This window comes from Dendropsophus ebraccatus, chromosome 1 (assembly GCF_027789765.1).
Source record: "Dendropsophus ebraccatus isolate aDenEbr1 chromosome 1, aDenEbr1.pat, whole genome shotgun sequence".
NCBI lineage: Eukaryota > Metazoa > Chordata > Amphibia > Anura > Hylidae > Dendropsophus > Dendropsophus ebraccatus.
In genome coordinates this window covers 109,386,584-109,408,910 of record NC_091454.1, presented here as the reverse complement: position 1 = coordinate 109,408,910, position 22,327 = coordinate 109,386,584, and the positions used below count along the sequence as shown (strand labels likewise).

The window sequence follows — 22,327 nt, the reverse complement described above, 5'->3', positions numbered from 1 at the left end:
CTGCCATCTTGCCTGAGCTGCTTTTAGATGGGTTATTTAGCATTAGAAAATTTTTATATAATGCTGCCCTGCTGGAGAACATAATAAACATCTTAATATTTACCTCTCTGCGCGCCCCCAGCATCCTATTCCAGGGTCTCCAGCGTCCCCAGCTAAGGGGAGCCACCGCCACTTTTGAAATAAACGTGTCTTGGGCAGTGGCAGCTTGCTCAGCCAAACATTGGCCATGGGGCTGCCCTGTCTAAGGGCGTGTTCACACTGAAGAAGTTCCTGCGGATTCTGCCTCTTGCCCCCGCGTGCTCACACTCGCATCTCCGCCCGTCCCATAGACCCCATTCTATGGTCAGGCGGATTCCGCCGTCCGCCCAAAGAATTGACTTGTCAATTCTCGGGGGGACAGCGTAATCCACTGGATGTTCTCTGCGCGGACTCCTGAGTGTGAACACACCCTCAGTCAGTAATGCAGCTGTCACTCCCAAGATGAGTTTGTCTCGAAAGTAGCGGCAGCCAGTGGGGACACTGGAGAGATTGCAATAGGACACCAGGGGAGCGCATAGAGGACAAGCAGGGCAGCATTACATAACAAAATTTCTTAATGCTGGATTACCACTTTAACAACAGTTTAAAATATGCTTTATAGCAACCACGTGGACCATAGGTAACAGTACTCTGAAGATGACTCTTTGACCTGGAAGAGTGTTCTAGACAAGTCCCGTGACCATTTATGAAGACTTGTTCTGTGTTTTCTATATTTACGTGCCACCATTCATTGTAATCCTACATGTGTTGAGAATGAAATGAATACTAAAAAGTGTTACCAAAAAACCAAGTGTCAGTGTATTTTTTGGCTACAAAAAAAAAGGAGAATTGTAGTTTTTCAACAGTTGAGTCACAGTTTCCCCTCCACTGCTTTAATGTATAAATGTTTTTTACATAGTTAAGTAAATAGAGAAAACTTTGATATAACATTCCTGAATGAATGTTTTTTGGATTCTCTTCTTTTAGGCCATGTTCACACAACTTCTTTTTTTGCCCATCATTTGGCACAAAAATGACGGCTGTAAAATAAGGCAGCGAAACGGCCAAAAAAGATGTGTCAACATAGCCTTCTACTGTATTGTTACAGGAGACACGATTTTCAGCACATATCACAGTTTATGAAACATAATGAATTGTTGGGTTTTAAATGCTTTTTAATGCTTTTATTTGTATAGTGCCAACTTATTCCGCAAACAATTTTAACACTGGTGTACAGTAATAACATTGTAATTGTCCCTTCTCTGCCTGTTTTAGTGTTAGCATCACTTCCCCTTATTCTATCATGTTTTCAGAGCCTGACTTGCATAGTAAACATACAGTACAGCGGATCTTTCTGCTTTCATCTTGTTATTCATTAGTCTTAGTCAAGTCCAATCCATTGATACTTGATTCACACACATCAGCTATAGAGCTCCTCTGGGACAAATTATATAGATATATTTTTGGAATGTCTTTCATTTAACATTAGCCGAACTGTAGGTTGACAAATGTTTCCTGATATTTCAGCATTATAATTACTTTTGTCTTTATGTGCATTATAAGCATAATTATGAACAAATATTTACTTAATTCCATATAAACAATTAAGAAACTAAATTGTGTTCTACTTGAATATATTTATATTTTATTTAAACAATGGGTGTAAATTGACATTTATGTCTGCTTGTTTTTCAGGTGGCCTCGCTTGGAGTTACTACCTTTACTTTGTGTGCCCTTTGCATTGACCGTTTCCGTGCTGCCACCAATGTACAGATGTACTATGAAATGATTGAGAATTGCACGTCGACAACTGCCAAGTTGGCTGTCATATGGGTGGGTGCCCTTCTTTTAGCATTGCCTGAGGTTGTCCTACGGCAGTTAACCAAGGATGAATCGGCACTGAGTGCTAACACACTGAGTGAGCGCTGTGTTGTCAAGATTTCCACAGATCTTCCTGATACCATCTATGTCTTGGCCCTCACCTATGATGGCGCTAGACTGTGGTGGTACTTTGGCTGTTATTTCTGTCTGCCAACTCTCTTCACTATAACGTGTTCTTTGGTGACAGCAAGAAAAATCAGAAGAGCCGAGAAAGCCTGTACTAGAGGTAACAAACGTCAGATTCAACTTGAGAGCCAAATGAACTGTACTGTAGTTGCCCTTACAATTTTGTATGGTTTTTGTATAATTCCTGAAAATATCTGTAACATTGTAACAGCTTATATGTCCACTGGTGTCTCCAGGCAGACCTTGGATCTTCTTCATCTGATCAGTCAGTTTCTTTTGTTCTTTAAATCATGTGTAACCCCTGTCCTTCTGTTTTGCCTTTGCAAGCCATTTAGTCGAGCTTTCATGGAATGCTGTTGTTGTTGTTGTGATGAATGCATTCAGAAGTCCTCAACTGCAACCAGCGATGATAATGACAATGAATATACGACAGAGCTAGAACTTTCCCCTTTCAGTACTATACGTCGTGAAATGTCCACATTTGCTTCAGTTGGAACTCACTGCTGAACATAGTCAGTTTTTCACGTTATTTGTAAATACTCTGTGATATACATTTTAAAAGATTTTTAGTTCATGATTTTTTAATGAAACATTTGACATGTTAAGAACAATTTTGGTATCTTCTGTATATTTATTATGTTCTAGGTCTCCTAACAGGGTATGTTTCCAAGAAACTATTAACATGTTTCTGCACCTTAATTAGGTAGTTGTTAGCCTTTTTGATAATCACAACTGGTGACTTTTTAAAACATTATATATTAAAGTAGGTAAAATTATTATACTCCAAGGTGGTTTGCACTGAAATGAAATATTGTAATGTTTTGTTTATTTTAACATTTCCAAAATTAGCTGTTGAATAAATTTTATTTTGTTTTTATGAAATATACTGTCTGTTTTATTTTTGTAAACTTAAAAACATAGGGCATGTGATCCACTATTGTGTGGACCATGTATCAGTAGCATCGTTTGCACAACACATATGCTTGTATACCAATGTATGATTAGGTCATTGAACACTGAACAATGATGTCTTGAGTGTTGCTCTAGGCTGTGTTATTCTGCCAGATAAATTTGCCGCATATACCAATCAGACATTACATTAAGGTGAATGTACCATCATGGATAGAAAAGCGTCGGGAAGCCAATGCCGCAGTCTTTTTTTTTTTTACCCGTGGCCCTGTTCCCGTGTACAGCACCGTTCTACTTATGGGCAGTGTCCGGGAGTTAAGCACTGCGGGGGGGGACCCCGCCCCTCTATGATGCGCGGCACGGAATCATGAACTTTACAAAACCTCTAAACAGGTCTTGTGGTATCTGGCATCAAGATGTCAGCAGAAGGTCTTTTTAGGTCTGTACGTTGCAGAGTAGAGCCTTCATCAGACTTTCCACAGATGATCAACTAAACCTTTTTTTCTGTGGAATTTGGAGGCCAAGTCAATAATTTGAATTTATTGTCATATTCCCGAAATCATTCCTGAACATTTTTTGTAGGGAGGCAGAGCACACTATGCTGCACAAATTGGCACCAAACGTTAGGCAATAAAGTTGCAATGAATGGGCTATGCTTCATTTGCACTAATATTTATGTAGGTGATACATATCAATGTAACATCCACGTGACTTGACCAAACATCACACTGCCTAAGCTGGCTTACCTATTTCCCATAGTGCATTTAGGTGCCATATGTCCTTACTTAGGCAACGCAAGTGCATCAGGCCATCCATTCGGTTGATTGCGGGCTCTTTTGGCAGTGAACTGGAGTGAGTATAAGCACTCTGTTCAGTCTCTGACTATGCAGCCTGATATGCAGCAAGCAGTGATTCATATGGTAGGTGTTTTTGTAATGAGATACTCAATTTTATTCATGTCTCATTTCAGTGGTTTTAAAATTTTTACTGTTCAAAGTATAATAATAGGAACGCTCGCCTACATAGGCAAGGGAGGCCTGGCAAGGGAGTATGTCACTGTGCACAGAGCTCCAGGTCACCCACAATACAATAGCCAGCAGCATCCCCCAATACACATAGCAGATCTTTTATACCACCAGCAATCCATTTATGTGCAGTAAGAGAAGAAGATCAGCCCCAGAGCTCCTGCAGGGTGACATTCTCCATCTCCAGGTGGCTGGCATGTCTTATGCAGCTGAGCGCACCAGTTACCTGGAGAGAGAGGACGTCATTGTGCGGGAGCTCCAGGGCTGCTCTCCTTCTCCTCCTGCACAGGAATGGACTGCTGGACTGCCGGTAGTATGAACATCTATCTGCTAGGTATATTGGGAGATACTGCTGGCCATTGTACCAAGGGTTACCTGGAGCTTTGTGCATAGTGATATCCTCCCTCCCGAGACGGCCGGCGTGTCTCCTATGGAATGGGTCACCATTCACTGAGGGCATCCAGAAATGCCGATGGAGAGTCTCTCTCTGGCTGCCACCGACCCTTTTAGAGAGGGTATTCCTGTCATTAGGATGGGAATCCCAGCTCCTGTAAACCTTGGTGTCCGAACACCTTCAGTAACTGTCTGCCGACAGTTATAACCCCTGATTTTGTTTGGATACCGAGCAATGTTCGTCTACCGAACAAAACTTTAGGGGGAAATGTGGTTCAAATACCGAAGTGTTCAAACATCTTGGTGTTACTTCATATTTAAAATTCCTAGTATTTATTGGTATACAACTACAATAAAGCATAGATTAGTTATAGAAGAACACAGTTGTCGAAAAAAAAGGAAATGTTAGAAAATTAACTGGTATGTTTTTTCTAAAATTTCATAGCTGGGCTTTAACATTCAAAGGTTGGATAGAATGATTGAAATATGTGTAGCAAGACTAATTATGAGAAAATAGTAGATCATGACAAAAAGTAGGAAGCACATAAGGTTGGAATTTGCAGCAAACAATTTAGTCGTTAAATCGTTAAAAATCGCTTCATCTAATAGGACCTTTACATACAGTGCAGACTGTTAAAAAGTGGCATATTTGTGCAGAGGCCCAACAATTATGCTACAAAGGCCCAGGCTTGCCCAACAATTATGCTACACACTTTAAAGGGTGAGCACCGAGTGAGGGGTGGCATGCACAAGATTTATTAATGCCTGCACCCTGGTGAAAATTACAGTTAAAATCTTTGCCATCTTAGAGCATACATGCAAAGGATTTATTCTGAGGAATACTGTTTACAGTTTTGGGCACCGGTATATAAGAAGGACACAGCTGAACTGGAGCGGGTGCAGAGGAGGGCAACAAAGGTCATTAAGGGAATGGGTGGGTTACAGTACCAGGACAGGTTATCAAGCTTGGGGTTATTTACGCTAGAAAAAAGAAATCTTAGGGGCGATCTGATCACAATGTACAAATATATGAATGGACAATACAGAGATCTTTGTAGTGGTCTTTTTACTCCTAGGTCTGTAACCATGACGAGGGGGCATCCTCTACGTCTAGAGGAAAGAAGATTTCATCAACGCGGGTTCTTTACTATACGAGCGGTAAGACTGTGGAACTCTCTGCCACATGATGTTGTCATGGCCGATTCATTAAATAAGTTCAAGGGAGGCCTGGATGCTTTTCTTGAACAATATAATATTACAAGTTATGGGCATTAGATTTCCAGTGATACGTTGATCCAGGGATTGTTCTTGTTGCCATTGGAGTCGGAAGGGAGTTTTCTCCCTGTGATGGGGCGATGTCGGTAGGATTTCCCTAGGTTGAACCTGATGGACTCTTGTCTTCTTTCAACCTTATTTACTATGTTACTATGTTACTATTAGGTGTACGTCTATTAATAAATCTCAATTAGCAGAGACTGGGGAATTTCAAAATTCAACTCTTGCCAGTCTTGATAAGTTCCCCCCTATGTGGCTAAAAACGTCTAGTTATTCACTTCAGGTGTTTCAGCCGCATCTATTGTAATCATGTGCATGCAATCATGTGACTTCTAAGCGTGGTATGCACAGAAAAGATCAAAAATGGGTGCACAGTACTACCATATACAGTAATGAGCAAAGAAAAAGATTGTGCTATATAGGCAAACTGGCACACCAATATTAGAATAATAAAAGTATTTAAAATACCAACCTCTACGGAACACCAGGTGTGGCGTAACCAAGGACAGTAACCCAATGCAATAATGTCAAACTATCCCAAATATAATAAAGCAGCCACTATACAAGATAATGTGCAAATAAGCAATTAAAGTGCTTAGGGTAAGTAAACTACACAGATAGTAAACAGTACAAACTAAACAAGCGCAACAAAGTGTTATTGTCCAACAAGAAGTAAACAAAGACCAAGGCTGATAGATATCCCAAATATATAGATATAATAAGGATAGAGTCATCCACAGGAGCCTTTTTTCCTTGCTCTTTGATGTGCAATCTCTATAGAAAAATATTGATATTATGGAACACTAGAAAATGTGCCCGGCGCTGCCCGGGTATAAAGTGTCAGTGTGTTAATTAGATTTATTCTAAGGTGCCCAGGAGGCCAATCTATGTCCTTGGTTGTTTTTTTTAAGGGGAAATCGCCATTAGCCCTATAAGCCCCTATATACCCGACAGTTCTGCACTGTTTATGTAAATTGTAGCTTATGCACATTAGAAATAAACTAAAAACTTCAAACATCCGTCCTGTATACCTGTAGTGTATAGGTGGGGGGGGGCTGTATACCTGTAGTGTATAGTTTAGGGGGTCCTGTATACCTGTAGTGTGTAGTTGGGGGGCTGTATGTCTGTAGTGTATAGTTGAGGGAGGTCCTGTATACCAGTAGTGTATAATTGGGGGGAGTAATTGGGGGCTGTATACCTGTACTGTATAGTTTGGGAAGTACTGTATACCTGCAGTGTATAGCTGGTAGAGATCCTGTATACCTGTAGTGTATAGTTGAGGGTCCCGTATACCTGTAACATATAGTTGGTGAAGTTGGTGCTGTATACCTGTACTATAGAGTTGGTGAAGATCTTGTATACCTGAAGTATATAGTTCGGGGGTCCTGTATACCTGTAGTGTATAGCTTAAGGGTCCTGTATACCTGTAGTATATAGTTGGTGGAGCTCCTGTATACCTGTAGTGTATAGTTTTGGGGTCCTGTATACCTGTAGTGTATAGTTTTGGGGTCCTGTATATCTAGTATAGAGTTGGGGGTGCTGTATACCTGTAGTGTATAGTTTGGGGTTCCTGTATACCTGTAGTATATAGTTGATGGAGGTCCTGTATACCTGTAGTGTATACTTTTGGGGTCCTGTATACCTGTAGTGTATAGTTGGTGGAGGTCCTGTATACCTGTTGTGTTCTGTAGTATATAGTTCGGGGTCCTGTATACCTGTAGTATAGAGTTGTATACAAATAGAAAAACACAATGGGCTTAATTCATAAAAATTGTAAAGAATTTTTATTGTATATAATAGGTACCAATACACAGATAATTTTTACCAATATAAAATGAAGTATTAAAAAATATTACCCCAGTAAAAACACATATAAAATAGGTGTCAGCAATATGGTATTATACCCACAACACTTTCCTAATGTGGGAATATAGATATAAGGTGCATTAAGTTATATACTATTCTAGTATTGCCATTACGTATGTGAACAAAGAAAACCAAGTGGTCACTATAGCGTTCAAAACATATTGCACATACCCATGTTTGTCTGACACCGCACAAGCCGTTCCTACGTACGTTTCGCTGTTGCACGCTTCCTCGGGGAACTGCCTACTTCTAGTCTTACCCCCCTTAAATATGCTTCAGTACTGATTGATAGCCCTACTCCTTCCGGGACTCCGGCGCGCTAGACCGGAAGCGGAGGCCGCGTCACATCCGGTCCGGCAGCTCACCCTGAGTGCGCATGTCCGCAACGATGAACGTCACGGACATGCGCACACCAGGTACTGAGGCCGACAGGATGCGACAGCGGCGTCAGCAACCGCTCCAGAGCGCACGCCCGGAAATGTAAGATCACATGACTCTATTTAACCAATCATGGATTCGCTTTTCTATTATGCTGAGGAGCATTGGCAAAATACACTCTCTACATACGCGAGCCCATCTCCTCGCTTTTACAATAACATCATGAATACATGATTATAACAATACCTAAGAAAATCATTGCCTTTAAAAAGAAAAAAAATACAAAAAACAAAAAGAATTAATTATGTATATATATATATATGATATGTATATAGGTGTATAAAAAAGTGAAAATCGTAAGACATAATTATGTATACATGTAAAAAAATATATTATATAATAAAATAAAAAAATATAAGTATGAATAATATGTAGTGATAAAATAAGTAATGGTGAAACATGATTATATCAAAAAAATCATGATTAAAAGTGCTCAATTCCATAGTGCAACACAAAAAACCAAATGTGAATAGTGATAGGGAGTTATATCCCAAAGTTTGTGAAAATAAGCATAAATAGTGTAATAATTATATTATAAATATGTAAATATATATAAGAAATAGAATACATATGTAATATATATAAAAGGCAATAAATTATTCATTATATACAAAAAAAGAGAATAGTAACATTTCCCATGTAGAGAGATATCTCACAAAACATCATAAGCCCCAATCTCCCAACACACTAGAAGCTCCAAAGATGTCCACCAGACGAAATTTTCTCCAAAGTCTCAGTAGTATACAAAAAATAATAAAAACCTAAAATAGTGAGAAAAATCTGCAAGAATATAATTCTGCAGATAAAGAAGCACAGAAAAGAAAAGGAGACAGAAGAAAGGAAAAAGAAATAAAAAACAGAAAATTAATACATGGATTTACAAAAATGAAACAAAGCTACAATTCTCATTCATGCCCATAGGGGCCAGGGTACCTAAAATAGTAATCCAACGACATTCCTTTTGAGCTAAAATCTTTCGCACATTGCCCCCTCTGATTCCAACCTTGACTTTCTCGATCCCTCTCACCAGAAAACTTTTTGGATCACTGTCATGATAAAGTTTAAAGTGTTTAGGTATTGTTTTTAAGGTTTCTATTTCATCAATATTTTTTGCCGCCATAATTCCCCTTACATGCTCCCTCACTCTGATCTTCAATTCTCGAGAATATACATATCCACATATCCACGAATCCACATATATCTTGCCACACCCACACGTGGCATAATATACCACGTGTGTACTGCTGCAAGACACATAGTCCCTAATTTTAAATTCCCGTTCTCCATCAGCCGAGGAGAAGGAGTTTGTTCTCAGTATATTGGGGCAGGCTACGCAGTTACCACAAGGGTAACATCCAGTTCTCACATGTGTCCGTCCAAACGGATTATCTGGTTTTGCCACATAGTGGCTTTTTACGAGAATGTCTTTTAGGTTCTTACCCCTTCTCGCCGTCATAGCTGGAACCTTTGGCAACTTTGCTGCTAGCACTGGGTCTGTACATAAGACCGGCCAGTGCTTTTTAAAAATTCCCCTCATTGTTTCCCATTTACAATTAAATGTAGAGACAAATCTAATCATACCATCATTTTTATTTTTTATTATCTTTCTTCCCGTCTGTAGTATGTCCTCACGTTTAGTGTTTTTAGCTCGTCTAAAGCCCCTCTCTATCATTCGGTTACTATAGCCCCTTTCTCTAAACCGATCCTTAAGATCCTCTGCCTGGGCTTTAAACTTGTTTTCAGAGGAACATATCCGTCTCATACGCAGAAACTGACCGGTAGGTACAGCTCTGATGGTGGCTGGAGTGTGTGCAGATGTGGCATGCAACAGAGAGTTAGTCGCCGTGGATTTCCGGAAGACATCGGTCTGCAGCATGCCATCCTCACCACACTCAATTTGGATGTCCAAAAATTCTATTTTTTTCCGATCACTCTTGTATGTAAGTTTTATGTTGACATCATTTGTGTTTAATTCTTCCATAAAGCCCTTTAACTCGGACTCCGACCCCTGCCAAACAAAAAGAACATCATCTATATAGCGTAACCAGCACTGGACATGGGGTGTAGCCTGGGCGCCCCCACACTGAAAAACCCCCCTCTCCCAAAATCCCAGGAAGAGGTTGGCGTATGAAGGCGCACAGGCCGCCCCCATGGCCGTGCCGCGCATTTGTAAATAGAAATTATCTTTAAACACAAAAAAATTATGTGTTAACACAAACCGTAATAATTCCAAAATTAAATGGCAGGTGTCGGAGTCCCAGTGGCTCATATCCAGGAAGAATTTCACAGCCCGTAAACCATCATCGTGCCGGATACACGTATATAAAGACTCAACATCTGCGGCAACTAAAAGCATGTCAGGGTCCACAAAGATCCCGTCAATCCTCGCCAGGGCGTCCGAGGTGTCCTTGGTATAGGAAGGTAAAGTACTTACTAATGGTTTGAGATAGAAATCTATAAATCTACACACTGGATCACATAATCCATCTATACCGGACACTATCGGACGGCCCGGCGGGTTAGTGTAGTATAGAGTTGGTGGAGGTCCTGTATACCTGTAGTATATAGTTTTGGGGTCCTGTATACCTGTAGTATATAGTTGGTGGAGTTCCTGTATACCTGTAGTGTATAGTTTTGGGTCCTGTATACCTTTAGTATAGAGTTGCTGGGGGTGCTGTATACCTGTAGTATATAGTTTTGGATTCCTCTATACCTGTAGTATATAGTTGGTGGAGGTCCCGTGCACCTGTAGTGTATAGTTTTGGGGTCCTGTATACCTGTAGTGTCCTGTATACCTGCAGGGTCGTATTTACCATTAGGCACTCGTGGTCTGCCTAGGGCAGCACCTTGCATGGGGGCAGCACCAGGGAGCAGGGGGAAGGAAACAACTTTTTAATTTTTTTGTTTTTCTAGTCTTCCACCTCCTGTTCAGACTTGCCAGAAAATCTAGTCTCTTTTCAAAGGGGGGTATGGTAGTATTGGTCAGGTCTGGTATGGCGGTATTGGTCAGGTCTGGTATGGCGGTGTTATCCAGTCACAGTATGGCGGTATTGGTCAGGTCTGGTATGGCGGTGTCATCCAGTCACAGTGTGGTGGTATTGGTCAGGTCTGGTATGGCGGTGTTATCCAGTCACAGTGTGTCGGTATTGGTCAGGTCTGGTATGGCGGTGTTATCCAGTCACAGTATGGCGGTATTGGTCAGGTCTGGTATGGCAGTGTTATTCATTCACAGTATGGCGGTATTGGTCAGGTCTGGTATGGCAGTGTTATCCAGTCACAGTGTAGCGGTATTGGTCAGGTCTGGTATGGCAGTGTTATCCAGTCACAGTGTAGCGGTATTGGTCAGGTCTGATATGGTGGTGTTAAATGGCGGTATTGGTCAGGTCTGGTATGGCAGTGTTATCCATTCACAGTATGGCGGTATTGGTCAGGTCCCGTATGGCAGTGTTATCCAGTCACAGTGTGGCGGTATTGGTCAGGTCTGGTATGGGAGTGTTATCCAGTCACAGTGTGGCGGTATTGGTCAGGTCTGATATAATGGTGTTAAATGTGACCTCTGGAGCTATTACCTACCAATCATCATGATGCTAATTGGTGAGTAAAGATGGGGCGTCCTCAGGTTTAGTGCTTAGGGCAGCAGCAGCTGGTAATACAGCATATATACATGTATGTATACATGTACTGTATAGATGAAGTAGGGGGTCTACCAGTTATTTCTGTGGATGTTGTGAGGCAGCTGACCCTAGCAACCACAGCTCCCTGTGAAAATGAAAGTAGTAATCCTATTGGTTGCTAAGGCTTCCAACTGCCATTTACTGCTGGGCAGAGCTGCAGCTAATTATGTCACCTGTGTGTGCAGTGTGGAGATTTTCCCATTCATTTCTATGGGACGGTCTTCCACATCCCCCTCCTCTCCTGTACATCTGGCAAAATTTGGGGTCAAACAGTTCAGGCGTTTGGAAGTCTATATGGGACAGACAGACAGACGGACTTTCATTTTTATGATATAGATGGAACGGAATATGTATAAAAGAGCTCAGTGACATGTCGGCTGCTTGTGAAGAAAGACCAGGGTGTTGACTGGAGCTTGTGCAGTGGATCACTGCAGGAATGGATAGTCAAGTTTTCTTTTTATCATGCTTGGGGCCTTTTTTATTTTTTATGGGTAACCCCTTTAACACTTGTTTGTATTTGAACATCATTGGGTCTGTTCCTAAAAGGCTATGGACAATCATGTTGACTCCCTATGGCTAGTTGTATGTCAAGTAGATATAAACAATTATACTATCAATACAACAAGACACAATCAAACAAGACACAGACACAAGAATGGGCAAGATCATTTTAGGTGTTTTCACCAGTTGTTAATGAGTTCATTTTCACTTTTATAGCACATATATCAGAGGAGGTATTTCTGTATATTGTAACCTAGCCTCCTCATATCTCCATTATTATGACTCCTTGGCTCTGCCACCTGCTCAGTGTAATAATTATGTAAATGCAATATTGTAAGTCTACCCACATTGCTGCATAACCTCATTTTCTTAAAGTATAATCTCTTAAAACCTCTATGCTATATTTCACTTGGTATTTACTGTAATTTCCCAGTGTCAACAAAACAAACAAAAAAAATGACAGACATGGAACAATAAACAAATGAAATAGAAGCTCAGGTGCAGTGTCTTATTATAAATGACACACATTTACATATCATATCAATATATGTTTACTATATATGGGCAGACACTAGTTTTCAATGAATAAGAAACAATAATCCAACCCATTGAGAAAGTTTGTAGCTTTTTTTCTGGGGCTGTTTTTGGTAAATTGGTAAATTTGGTAAATTTTTGGTAAATTGATTTACAAATATGTTAGCCACCCTAATCTAATAGGCATCAAATAGAGGGAACCCATTTCAAATAACACTGAACCATTTATCAACCTCATATTGAAATCAAAGCTGTTCTTTATGATCTGGCAGGTTTAGTTGCGAGAAATAAAAGGTAGAGTGTTTTGCTATAAAACATGGAGGTCCATTAAGCAGTACATCAACTAAATCAATGGGAAGTGAAATGTGTGATAGAGTATATAAGATTATATATAGATGAATTTAGCATCAGCAGAACATTACTACCAAGGATTAATTGATGTTTCTTCCCTACCACATTGACAGAGGCAGCTTCATCTAGTAGATTGGTATACAATAGAGATGAGTGTAACTTGAGTATGCTCAGGTCTGCAAACACCAATGTATAGTGGGAGGCAACTATTGTTTTGAATGGGTGCGCTTCTTCCGGCCTCATATTGTTGTTGCTATCACTGACTGACACCTTGACTCCTTAAGTGATACTGTAACCCCCTTTACTGTCGCTTAATTTCATTGGTTAAGAATCTTGCCTAGGCTGGACTTCAGGGCAGTTCGGCCCAATCTCCTGGCTGGGGAGAGGTCCCAACTGTCATGAAGCCCAGCCTACTTCCTACTATCCACTGATAAAATAAAGCACGTTTAGAGCAAAAAGAAGACACAGACACATTTTATACAGGTATTATTGAATGTGCAGCTTTTATGCTTGTGGATGGTGCAGAGAACTGCATGTAGAGTTAGAGGGATGACAGTATCACTTTAATAGCATCGATGGGTTATCTAGGCTTGAATAAACATGGCTGTTTTCTTCCAGAAACATTATGACTCTTGTCTCCAGTTTGCAGTCCTGTAGTTTTGCAGCTCAGTTCCGTAGAAGTGAATAGAGCCTAAAGGAGAAGTCCAGTCTTTTTAAAAATGTGACGCGATGACTCCCCTGACCGGCCCCGAAACCCCCCGCTGGAAGGCATCTCCAAAGCCCCCCCGAGTTGTGTTTTGACGTCAGAACAGAACACTACGCACGGGAAGAGGTGAGTTGGTATAGTTTTTTATGTCCCCCACCCCTGCTGTTTTAAAAATGTTTCCCTTTCTGTGGCCAGACTTCTACTTTAAATGAAATGCCCAACACAACATGTAGGCAGGATATGTGCTGTTTTTGAAACAATATAGCTGTTTTTCCTTAATCCTAAATTACCCCTTTAAATGGGATACTACCAAAGGAAAATTTGGTAGTAAGAACATCTTTTTTATTTGTGGTTTCCCACTTTTTTGCAAAAATTGCAAAAGGAGGTACTGCAATTACTAGCCCTGTCCCAAAGGAGATCCAACTCACAAAAGGTGTAAAACAAAAGATGTACTTTATTCAGTGTAAGCACAGGGTTAACACGATTTAGGAGAAAGAGATGGCCGTGTAGCCAAGTACAGCGCATATAATATCAATCTAATTAATATCAATCTAATCTATATTTTATAAAACAAATGGCAGTTATCCTCTAAGAAGATCCACATATACAAAGTTTATATATTTGTTTGCCAAAAAATGTCTTGGTACTGTAACCCTTCCATTCCCTTAATGACCTTTGTCACCCTCCTCTGCACCCACTCCAGTTCAGCTGTGTCCTTCTTATATACTGTTGCCCAAAGCTGTACACAGTATTCCATGTGTGGTGTGACCAGTCATTTATGAAGAGACAAAACTATGTTATCATCATTAGCATCTATGCCTCTTTTGATGCATCCCATGATTTTATTAGCCTTGTCAGCCACTGCCTGGCACAAACCATTAAATTAAAGTTTTTTGTCCACCAACACCCCCAGGCCCTTTTAAGAAGCAGTTTTACCCAGTGTTTTATTATTTAGCCCATAACTGTACTTATTTCTATGGCCCAAGTGCAAAACCTTACATTTATCCACATTAAACTTCATTTGCCATTTATCTGCCCAATCCTCCAGCTTCTCCAAATCTCTCTGTAATATAATATTATCCTCCTCTGTGGTGATTACTTTATTCAGTTTAGTATCATCTGCAAAACTGGAGATTCTACTCTGTAGCCCCTATTCAAGGTCATTAATAAACATATTAAAAAGAAGTGGACCCAACACTGACCCCTGCGGTACCCCACTGGTAACTGTGACCCAATCTGAATATGTTCCATCAATGACCACCATCTGTTTCCTATAACTCACCCACTTACCCATTTACATATATTTTCCCCTAGTTTAAGCATCCTCATTTTATAGACCAACCTTTCATGCGGCACAGTATCAAATGTCTTTGAAAAGTCCAGATACACAACGTCCACGGCCTCCCCTAGGTCCGGTCTATAACTGACCTCCTCATAAAAGCCGATCGGATTAGCCTGACAGGACCGACCCCTCATAAACCCAATGATGATTATGCACTATGTTCTGAGGAAGGGAGATTTTCTCCTGAAATGTGTTAAGCCTGTGCTTACAATGAATAAAGTTCTTTGTGAGTTGGAACTCCAAGACAGCAGTGGTAATTGTAGTACCTCCTTTTGCAGCTTTTTGTCTGATCCTTGTCACAGGCCCCTTGTGGGAGAATCCTGTTTTTGGTACGTCTAGCTTTGACAGTCTCATTGTGATCCTATCAATTTCAACAGCCAGTTGACCTCTAAACATGACATCATTTTAACCCCAAGTGGGGTGATATGCTACAAGTCCAAGTGGCTAAAAGGTGAGCTGTATATCTGGTTATACATTCTACTGTACTTTACTTGGCTACGGTATCACACATTACCTTGTTTTTCTCCTTTATCTTTTCACTTTTTGCATCAACATTTAATATTTAACATGACACATGAGAGTAAACTTATCTATGAGCAGTGAGAAGTTAATATACAGCAGTGACAGATGCTGAACTGTTTAACTGGATTGTTACTGTGTCTTCTTCTTTGGCTTATAAAGTACTCTATTCATTTTTATTTCACAAACCTGTAAAATACCATTTCAAAACATATGAGACAGGAAATTAGACTAACTTTTCGGTCTACCTTATTTTATGAGCTTTAGTCATGATCGAGAGGTCATATTAAGCCTGGTGAGGCTTCTGACTGGGCACAAAACACAACTTTAATTAAATACAGGACAAAACTTGTATGAATCCACTAAACTGAAACAAAGACTTCTAGAATAATTCTGCACATCCAAGTTAAAATAACCATTTACAGCTATCCCACTAGGCTAATAGTCCTCACACTTTACCATATCCATCCCTATTTGCCCTGCCTAAAGTAAAGTCCTATTGGCTTAAATCAGTTTGAGAAACACAAAATAACAGGGCACTGGAATATTGCTGTTAGTAAATCACTGCATTAGGCCATGTTTCCACATATGCATTCAAAGAGCCACATGATGTTGCCAGGATTATGTTATTCCAAATTTGCATTTGTGGAACCTGGCCTTACAGTTTCAGCAGAGGAATGGTGAACAACTTTATAAAGACTGTAGTGATATGGATAAAGATGAACCATAACATCAAATAAATACCTAAACAAGTTTTCTTTTTGTGAAAAAAAGAGCGGGAGATTTATCAATGAGCACCCCGATGTCTGCCATGGAAAAGGTTCAGATTTTAATCTCTATAGCCCTTTCCAGCCCTTTTTGTTAATATGTAAATGAGGATAAAAAAGAGCCAAGGAGGCATTCTCCACCACAGCAAGAGCCCAGGTAAGTCCACCCCATGTCCTTTTTATTTAGGTATAGACAGCCAAATGGGGTAGGTGGAAGCAAATGGTAAACAAGACCAAGTGATAAAGAGAACATGGACTGTACTTGGGGACTGTTGGCAATGTCCTTGTGCTATTGATCCACAGTTACATATTAACAAAAAGGAGATAAAAAAAAAGAGTATGCCTAGGATTCAAACTAGCCCTGTCTAGCCATGTGCTTATTTATACCACTGATTTTCTACTAACAGGTGTAGATGTGGATTGGCAGAAAAAAAATATCCCTGACACTTCACCATAGAAACCACATATTGAATAGAAGTATAGAATACTATAATATGTCGCCCCATTAGAGTAAACCCTTCCTAGTGTGTGGAGGAGGATAACTTCACATTCTAGACACTGTACCTCTACATAGCACAGCATGGTGGTACAGTGGTTTACACGATTGACTTGTAGCTCTGCAGTTTAAATTCATTAAGAACAACACCTGCAAGTTGCTTTGATGCTCTCCCCATGTTTATTTGGTTTCATCTGGGTACTTTAGGTGGTGTAAGGGAACGGGGAAAGACATTAAAGCCAAGAGCACTTCAGTGTCCCAAACACAATTTAAGTAGAGACAGAAGCCCAGACTGACCTATGGAAAGATGCCAATGTAATTTGCAATGTACCTTTCATAACAATCCCAATGCTTCACAGTATGTGTATATTTTAATCTATTCACTGTTTTTAGATCACATACAAGCTATATGGAAAAGAACTTACACCTCGTGATTGGCTGAGTGGGTATTTCCTGTGTAGTGGCAATGTCACGGGAAGCCATTTGCAGCAGAGACCAAGCAGAATTGGAAGGGGAGTGACAGAAAATTGGACAGGTGAGTATGTTTTTTGTTGTTTGTTTTTAAAGCACCCTGGGGTTTTTTGGCATTTCTTCCCTTTTTGGGACAACTCCTTTAAGAAAAAATGAAATATTCATACATGGCAAAATTTTATCACACAGGATTTCAACCCAATTAATTTTAAGTGAGCAAGCAATGATCTAAATATGTCAAGAACACTCAGCAATCCCAGAGAACGTTATTGTACAATTACTGTCAAGTTCTTTCATAAAACCACACAAAAACATTAATAATGTGTTGAATCTTCATCCAAGATTTTATGCCTCGAGGGAATCAAGTGGGAACAAGAAAAAAATGACCTTTTTGAGATTTAATTCACGCAAAGATCAATTAGAGCTTGGTCTCTTGTTCTGTGCTGGATTCAAACAATACACACGACAAGGTTGCTATGGTACTCTGGTAATTAGAAGGAGCTCAGAGATAATAACGCATTTATGGTCTGACAGATTTTTCTCTAGCAAAGATAAGGCGCACCATTGTGAAAGCTTAGTGTTATGTTACTTTACATAGCCAGCTCTGAACCTAAGACACCAACTTGTTAAAATTATCATAAGACTTATACCCCACTGGTGAAAGGTATCTAATGGAAAACCTGAACAGCACTAAGATATGGCTTATCAAGTGCAGGTAGGAACACAAGGTATAAGTGCCATACATTGCTGGTTAGTGCTAATAGAACCAGAGAACACCCAGGAATGCATTCAGCCACAATATTTAAAGTTTTACTGTCACCCCGGTTATCTTATGTGCTGTTATTGGCCCATCAGTTACAGTCAGTGTCACTAAGACATAGCAAAGGTACCCCACCTGGGAATACCCCTTTAAGGGGTTAATCCAACATGAGGTAAAATACTGCAGAAGCATGTAGAATTGCTTATATGGTTGCCCCAGGTCTGAAACCCCCTAAAACGTTTCAAGCGCATGCGCACTCTTATTCACTAATATATTTATCCTTTGGAGTTTCGTTATTTGTTTACCTGCGGTTTTTATCAGCGGCTTTCATCATCTATCAGCTGATATATGTCTTACCATTTATTTATTTGTTTATCATGTGATGATTTACCTATAAATATTTTGAATCCCTATCATGCTGACATTTATAACCGATTCCTCTGCGTATTTATAACAAGTGGAAACATCATTTAGCACAGATATTTATGTTATTCATATAATTTGTAATTTATATATACATCTTTGTTTCTTGTTATTTTACCCCTTCGCCATTTGTATGCTATTTTCTTTTTCTTTTTATTATATTGTTTTGATTTACTTTCAGTGTACATTTCATACATGTGTGGAGGTTCGGTGGCAGAACCAGCCACATAGTATGCAGTCATTTAAACACCCCCTTACACCTATCAGTGAACAAGATGTGCTCGAAACGCGTCTGATCTCTGTAGGGTCCCTGCACTATGGTGTTTCACTTGTCCTCGCAACGTGCTGGATCACTGGTCACTTTTGGATGCTCAAGTGCACACCAGCCAGGTGTGGATCCGTGACACTGAGGATTGCCATCATTCGGTGAGCTGATACTTCTTTTCCTTTCCTGGTGTATTACTCACAGCCTGCCCACTCCCCTCCCACAGCACTCCTGTCAGTTCCTCACCCAGAGCTCCTGCAGAACATTGCTCTCCAAAACAGACTATCCCTCCACACCGTCAGTCTTCCAAAGCTGCTATATTCTTTGTCTGCTTGGGCTATATTCCCTGTGCTGGTATATTCTCTGTCTGCTATACGCATTGTTCAGCACAAGGCAGCAAACTGTAAACACAGCTTATTGTTCCTTAATGCCAAAAGGACCCATGACATACTAATATATCATGGGAGCCTAGGACTTAAGGATCCATGATTTACCAATACGCCATTAAAGGAGTTATCCAGCATTAGAAAAACATGGCCACTTTCTTCCAGAGACAACACAACTCTTGTCTCCAATTAAGTTGTGGTTTGCAATTAAGCTTCATTTACTTTAATGGAACTGAGATGCAAAAGCCCACCTAAACTGAAGAGAAGAGTGGTGATGTCTTAGGAAGAAAGTAGCCATGTTTTTCTAATGCTGGATAACCCTTTAAGCCCATCGACTCAAGAGCGGAGCTCACTTCATAGAGGATGAGAGCCAGCTGCTGATCCTCACCATCAATGATAGTCAGCAGCCGATTGTAGCATTTATGTGTCAGTGACAGGAGTGGCTCCTGTCACTGTCCAATTAGGACCCCCTCAGTGTGACTGTGGGGGTCCAAATCGATTTCCCTGGCTGCCTGAGGTATAATACTTACCTCTATTCTGTCAGATTGGGGAAAATAGATAACACAAATCAATACTATGCAATGGCATAGCATTTACCAGTGTATCTAATGATTGCTTAATCATAAAAAATGTAATAGCATCCAGGTGGTATAAATTGCAAAGCAAAAAAAATGGGCTTTGTTCCATCAAGGCATATAATAACAGCAACGTTTTGACATAGACGGTGTTTCTCAAGCTGTGTATTATATGGTTGGTGTAGGTTATTTTTTAACTGGATATGTGATCCTAAAAAAAATTGTAAAAAAAAAAAAAAAAGATCGGGAGCATGTGCAATGGTAATTACAAAAGCTATGGACAGTACATATTTTTCAGACCCACAGAAGTTGTGCTAAATATACGTGCAGTATGTTTTTTTATTTTCTATTGTTGTACAGGACTGCCTCTGTCCGATGCCCTTAGTTGGCGTCCGGGCTGTCATGGCAGCAAATAGGTGATTGCTGATTTTATGTGTTTTATTTATGAAATTGGAAAGTGGGGTGATTTCAACTTTTTATAGGGGAGGAGCCATGTCATGTTTTTTTTAAACGTTTTTTTTTTAAATAGGGGACTATTACATTTATTTACTACATTACATACACTGGTCAATGCTATGCCTTAGCATGGCATTGATCAGTGTAATCTGCAATCATTGGCAATGGCCTGTGAAAGACTCAATGCATTGGTTGCCCAGCTGACTGCAAAGAGGAAGGTAAGAGACCTCCGTCAGTCAGTCAGAATGATTGGAACTCCCACAGTCACACTACGGGGGTCCCGGTCAGACAGTGACAGAAACACAGGAGGCTCACTTCACAGAGCTGCCGGACCTATTGGCATACTGGTACATTATGGGTCCTAAAGTGACAGGCTCCCATGACGTACAAGTACAGCATGAGTCCTTAAGGGGTAAAGGACCACGATAACTTTTATTTTTGTTTTTTTGTTTTTTCCTCCCCTGCCTTCTAAGAACCCTAGTGATTTTGTTTTTCCAGCCACAGGGCTGGTTGGGGTGTTATTTTTTGCAAATTTTCTAAAATACATCAGACAGACCCTGTGTAACCTATGGAGAGGGAAGGGGGGGAGGAAGGAGGAGGGAGATCAGTCGGCAGCAGAGAACAAAGGATTACACAGCGAGACCTGTGTGAAAGCCGGTATTCAAAGGTCACAGAGGTTAGTGCTGACATCAGAGGAGATATCCAGGTGATGTAGCTGTAAATTAACTCTTTGTTGTCCTGTTTTGGTGCCTCATCTCCCTTAACCCCTCCCCTCTCTATAGACAACCATGAAGATAGGGGGAGAGCTTCAAACTGCTTTTTCAAGATAAAAATGCATTTTTTGGCTAATAAACCCAACCACAAAGTTTCTTAAAATCACCTGTACTATTGATTTCGGCAAAAAATAAAAAATAAACGACAGTGACATTTTAAGCTGTTGCTGGGGTATTTAGATAAAATATTACAATATAGTGAAAATCAGAAATACTATGTATATTGTTATACAAGAGATGCACATTCAGTGTTATTGCTAACCAATCTGGATTGCTGAAGTGTAGCCTTAAATGATACTGTACACAAATAAATGTATTGTAGGGATTAGCTATTGTTATGTGCAGATTTCATTCACAATATCTTTTTATTTTGTTGCTATGATGTAGAAAAATTCCACCCCTTAATGCAGTTAGTAAATATGCCCTGCTGTCTTGAATATTTACCAGGGGTTGAATTCTGTATTTTCCCAACCTTGTATCTAGCTAAAAGCAGCTAACCCACTGCTCAAAATGCGGCTTAATTGAAAGTGATGAAGTGGAAGACTGGAGACTTACAATGCAGAGCAACACTTTACAGACAAATGCCACAGGGAGCACATGCCTGTGGAGAGTTTCTATTCCTTGAATAAAAGGATTCACATAAAATATTACACATAAAAGCACTGCTCTGGTATTTGTGCTATAGGCTATTTATTTCAGTTCATTTCAATAAAAATAATAATTAACACTTAAAGAGGTTTTCTGACAGCCACAGATAAAAAAGAAATCCACAAAATACAGTGCCCCAATTAGTACACAAAATACTTCTTGCTTTTCTTCTTAGTCACAGAACTTTGATATTACAACAGACCTACTATTTTCTTGTTATGAGGCATGCACTGCTTTTATACATTACACTGCATACGCCTAGAGAGACACAAGACCACTCATGCGAATGCCAAAGTCTGGCACTCACTAAGTAATCCAGCCCCTTGTGGTCAGGCAACTGATCATATGGTGACACGAACTGTAGGAAAGCTTCCCTCAGTCATGTAGAACTCTAATGGCAAGTCACTAAAGAAAAAAAATGTACACAGCTTCCAGGAAAACATTACTGTGAACTAAAACAGAGACATTTAAAGATTAGGGGCAAAAAGTATAATAGAGTGTTCTAGTGTGCTAGATTGAATTATTACATTACTTAGGCTGGTGAAGAAGCAGTGCATCTATGGGGGCGGGCAGTGATCCTATAGCCCCATCCCCCCAGATTTGTCTAACCTGCTGATAGTCCGCCTTTAATTACCATGGTCTTCTGCACCCGTTCCAGTTCAGCTGTGTCCTTCTTATATAGAGGTGCCCACGACTGTACACAGTACACTGTAAACAGGTAAAACTATGTTCTCATCCTTAGCATCTAT

The 22,327-nt window shown here is 40.1% G+C and overlaps 1 protein-coding gene across 1 annotated transcript in view; it reads left to right on the top strand.

The window, feature by feature from the left end:
* The window catches only part of GPR37 (G protein-coupled receptor 37), a 30,425-nt gene extending 27,556 nt beyond the window's left edge, over positions 1-2,869 (top strand). Inside the window, exon 2 of the mRNA XM_069976701.1 lies at positions 1,714-2,869. Coding sequence (XP_069832802.1) covers positions 1,714-2,532 — 819 coding nt within the window. The 3' untranslated portion in view covers positions 2,533-2,869. The remainder of the gene's footprint in view (positions 1-1,713) is intronic.
* The last annotated feature ends 19,458 nt before the right edge of the window (positions 2,870-22,327 follow it).